The sequence below is a fragment of the Penaeus monodon genome, chromosome 39 (genome assembly GCF_015228065.2).
Source record: "Penaeus monodon isolate SGIC_2016 chromosome 39, NSTDA_Pmon_1, whole genome shotgun sequence".
Classification (NCBI taxonomy): domain Eukaryota; kingdom Metazoa; phylum Arthropoda; class Malacostraca; order Decapoda; family Penaeidae; genus Penaeus; species Penaeus monodon.
Window position 1 is genome coordinate 27,661,707 of NC_051424.1, and position 5,000 is coordinate 27,666,706.

General features: G+C 35.6%; 1 protein-coding gene across 1 annotated transcript in view; it reads left to right on the top strand.

Annotated features, from left to right (window-relative positions):
* The first annotated feature begins 1,036 nt into the window (after nt 1–1,036).
* Nucleotides 1,037–5,000, top strand: part of LOC119597530 (cingulin-like) — a 25,152-nt gene continuing 21,188 nt past the window's right edge. The window contains 7 exon segments of the mRNA XM_037947106.1: nt 1,037–1,115; nt 1,298–1,328; nt 2,838–2,910; nt 2,913–3,033; nt 3,534–3,631; nt 4,282–4,419; nt 4,853–4,962. Coding sequence (XP_037803034.1) covers nt 1,037–1,115; nt 1,298–1,328; nt 2,838–2,910; nt 2,913–3,033; nt 3,534–3,631; nt 4,282–4,419; nt 4,853–4,962 — 650 coding nt within the window.

Below are 5,000 nucleotides of genomic sequence, written 5' to 3' on the forward strand. Positions count from 1 at the left end.
CGTGCTCCTCGCTGCATGTGCATGACCTCTTCCAGTATGTTCGTGTTGTTGGATAAATATAGAGGGATGTAGGTGTTATTAATATTAATGAGGTGATATGTATCATCGTGTTATTTGTGTACATGCAAATGTGTACATATATAGAGACATTCAGGAAGGTATGTACACGTACATGCCCAATGATGCGCAGATTTGTACCCATTAAAAGAATTTCAAGAATGTGGAATTACAAACTGACGCACTGAAGCGTACAGAAAACACACAGACATACACACACACATAAATACACAAACAGACAAACATACAAACATACAAACACACACACACACACACACACACACACACACACACACACACACACACACACACACACACACACACACACACACACACACACACATACACATACACATCCGAGTCAGCCATTTTCTGTAACTGAAAAATTCTCTTGTATTTTTGTATATTCTGCACTTGTGTGTGTGTGTGTGTGTGTATGTGTGTGTGTGTGTGTTTGTGTGTGTGTGTGTGCATGTGTGTGTGCATGTGTGGTGTATTTGTGTGTGTGTGTGTGTGTGTGTGTGAGAGAGAGAGAGAGAGAGAGAGAGAGAGAGGAGATAAGAGAAAGAGAGAGGAGATAAGAGAGAGAGAGAGAGAAAGAGAGAGAGAGAGAGAGAGAAGAGAGAGAGAGAGAGAGAGAGAGAGAGAGAGAGAGAGAGAGAGAGAGAAAGAAAGAGAAAGAAAAATGGGATTTTTTTTTTGCCTGAGCGTATGTGTATACTTGCAAATGTTCATGTGTGTGTACTAGGCATGTCCATTTATTTGTCTACATGCTAACGTTCCTTTTTATATGCAAATAGACCATTAACATTAGCTGAATAGATCCAATAAATATAAAAAGATTATGCTAATTTCTCTATAGGAGTATATCTTTACACATTTTTACTAAGTTCTTTGTTATTATGGAGATATATCATTAACATAAATTACTGTATCTAACAGGATACGTATTTCTAATGCCAGTCATAGACAGTAAGACATGAAATCGCTGCAGGCACATCTCCCTCCATCACAACATCGGCAGACAATAGAGTTCATTGTAACAGATGTAGGAAAAAGTATGAATGAGAATGAATAAATATCTTGCGCTGAGAAGTTAGTGTTTTTACTCCATACCTTTTGCTACATCGGGAGACAGGTGCCAAGGAAGTCAGATACATCGCCTCAGAACTCCCAAACATAACACGAGTGATAGGTTACTGTTTGTTTACATGTATTTAACAATGCCATTGACTTGCAGACCCGTACGGTGTCGGAATGAACAAGGGAAGGTATGTACGTTGAAGTTGGTGGTGCAACATTACTGTATATCGTGACATTGTTGCGTATTTCATGATATTTAGAACAGTATCAAAATAGCATGTTAAATGTTTTAGAGGTACTAGATATAGAAACTTTTGTTATTGTGAATTGGTACCGTTTGGTTTTGGTTTTATTTGACGTGTTTTATTCTAATCTGGAACAAATAAAGATGGCATGTTAGCTGTAGTGGAGGTACTAGTTGCTGAATCTTTGTTATTGTTTTTTGTACCAATATGCTTTTGTTTTACTTGTCGATATTTTTTTGGTGGTACACATATCAGTAAGTACAAACTTCGGATCTATTTTTTCTAGATGTAGAATGGCTTTTAGTAATATTTATTGTTAGTATTTTTTAAGTAGAGAATATGATGTGTTTTAGAAGTACGAGAAAGTACTGATTTTAAGGTATATATGAAAAATAACATATGTACTATGCATGCTTAAAAAAATAAGAACCGTGATTTCGGGAGCATGTAGTGTAAATTTTTTTGATGAAGATGAATATTTATTATGCATGCAGATGCTCATCACACCTATTCGTATGCGTTGTTGAATATATCCAGGTTAATAAACAGATTTTACCGGTAAGTAAAACTAGCCTTGACATTAATATTCATATGTGTTTGGGTAACATCAATTCATTCAATAAACAGCTTATACTTTACACATTGCTATTCAAATATAAATCAGTATTATCAAAACATAGTCTTTGATTTTCATGAATTTGTTTCATATATATATATATATATATATATATATATATATATATATATATATATATATATATATATATATGTAAATATATATGTATATATGTGTGTGTGGGTTTTATTTTTGCATGTTGCATTAGTGTTTCATTAAACTTATAGTATAATTCAAGTAACCCCAAGACTTAATTTGCTTGATCTCGTTCACACACACACACACACACACACACACACACACACACACACACACACACACACACACACACACACACACACACACACACACACACACACACACACACACACACACACACACACACACACACACACACACACACACACACACACACACACACACATATGAAAGTATGCGCATCCAGAGTCTCAGAACAATTATGTTTATTAAAGATTTTGTTAATTTAAGCTTTCATCTAGATCATAATCATGGATATCATCACATAAATGCACTCCAAGTATGAGATATAGTGCTTTGGATGCGCCTACCTATATATATATATATATATATATATATATATATATATATATATATAATATATATATATATATATTATATATATGTATATCTATGTATATATATGTATATATATATATATTTATATACATAATATATATATATATATATAATATATATATATATATATATATATATATATATATATATATATATATATATATATATATAACATACTGTATTATCTACTGACCTATGCTTATTCCTCTCACACACAACACACACCATCGCCACCCTAGGAATGGGCGACACTCGATGTACGGCAACCCCCAAGGGTTACCGGGACTCCCCCAATCCCGGTACATGCCTCTGGGGGGTCACAAATCCCCCGCCCGCCTCCCCGGCCCCCGGCTCCACGCCCCCCTCCCCCCCAGCCCCCGATGATGTCCAACCTGCCGCCACAGCCGTCGATTCCGCAGCCGGACCCCATGGTCGGTACGTAAGGGGGGCCCTGTTGCGGTCTGTCTCGGAGAGAACGAAATTTTATACACACTTACATGCATAATACTAATAATAATAATAATGATAATACTAATACTAATACTAATAATAATAATGATAATCAGGATAATGGTATTATTATTTTAATATTAATGATGATATAATGATGATAATGATAATAATGATAATAATAACAATAATGATAATAATAATGGTAATGATAGTAATAATAATAGTGAATATAATAGTTATATATATTAGTAATAATAATAATGATAATAATAATAATAGTGAAAATAATAGTTATATATAATAATAATAACAATAATAACAGTGATAACAATTATATCTCTTTTCTCTTATCCCCCTAATTCTCCCTCTCTCTCTCTCTCTCGCTGACTCTCCCATTCCCCATCTCCTGTATCTCCTCCTCACCTGTCTCTCTCTACCTACCCATTTTCCTTCCCTACCTTCTATCTCCCCTTTCGCAACAGGACGTAGAATAGACATGCTCGAACAGCGTCTCAATGCAACAGAGCAGAGCAATCGTACGTTACTTGACGAACTCATGCGTCTGCAACAGGAATTGAAGGTTAGTTGGGTGCATGTATGTGGATGGAGGTTGTTTGTGTGTTTGTGTGTGAGAAGGGGGTTGTTTGTGGGTGTCTAGGTGTGTGGGAGGAGTTGGTTGTGTGGTGTGAGGGGTGAGGGTGGGGTTGTTTGTGTGTGGGAGGGGGTTGTTTGTATTTAAGTGTGTGCTTATTAGTGGGGTTGTTTGTGTGTGTGCGTTGAAGGAGTTGTTATAGGTGTTTGTATTTTGATTGAGTTTATATGTGGAGTTCCGTTTCAGTGTCTTTTTTTTGTTCATTTGTTTAAATATTTGTTTTGTGAGTGTGTACCCCAGTTTGTGAGATGAACATAGCCACAGTGATAGGAGACATAGGCCTACTCAAACCGTAACATTTCGCATAAAGTCAAACTCAACTAACTAAACACTTTGTCTAAATAAAGACTATATTGTGTTTGTGTTTCAGAATTGTAAGTTCTTTTGTTTGCCTTTGTGAATTTTGTTCCTCTTTCATGAGTATGAAAAGTTTAAATTTCTTTTTTCTTTCTTTTGGATTTTTATATCTTTGTGATCTGCTAATGATGTCTTTGTCCTTTGGTCCTTTTTTTTATTGCTTTTCTGTCCTCTCTTCTCGTCTCCCATCCTCTCCTCTCCCTTTTTCCCCCCACTCATAGATGAATGTAAAAAAGAACGAAATGGGATTGGTCGAGGAGAAGGAGGGTCGGTCCCGCCTTGACGCCGCCTTCCGCCAATCACAGAACAAGACGTATGAGATGGAGGACAGGATTCGTCGGTGTGAGGACGGGATTAAGGTACGGGTCATCTCATTGGCTAAGAGAAACGGAGCATCCTCATTGGCTAATAGAAACACAGACACGTGCGAAGGGAAATTAAATGAAACACCTACATTAGTGAAGGAAATGATTAACTGTGATTTTTGTTGTTTTTTGGAGGGAAAGGTATCTTATAGTTTCTCTTTCTTAGGGGAGAAGTGTTATTTAAAAAAAAAATCTTCATAGTATTTTAAATTTATCCTCATGTGGGTCAAAACTTTGTAGACTGGACTTTCTGATGTTTTTATGTAAGTTTTGATAAAGACGATTGCTGAAAATAAGATGCATAAGAATATCCAAATGACAAAAAAAAATATAATAAAAATAAATAAATAGATAAATATATATATATATAAACAAATAAAAGTGAAAATAAAACACCAATAATAAAATACAATCCTGTCCTCCACAGGAAACTCGGAATGCCATACAACAAATGACGTCACACACGAAAAGCATCGAAATGGCCCTCAAATCAGCCGAGCAGGAACAGATGGAGAGACGTGGCAACAGCGCTCAGAGGTATTAAGAAAAGTGGCATGTGTGTGTGAAGTTATTAT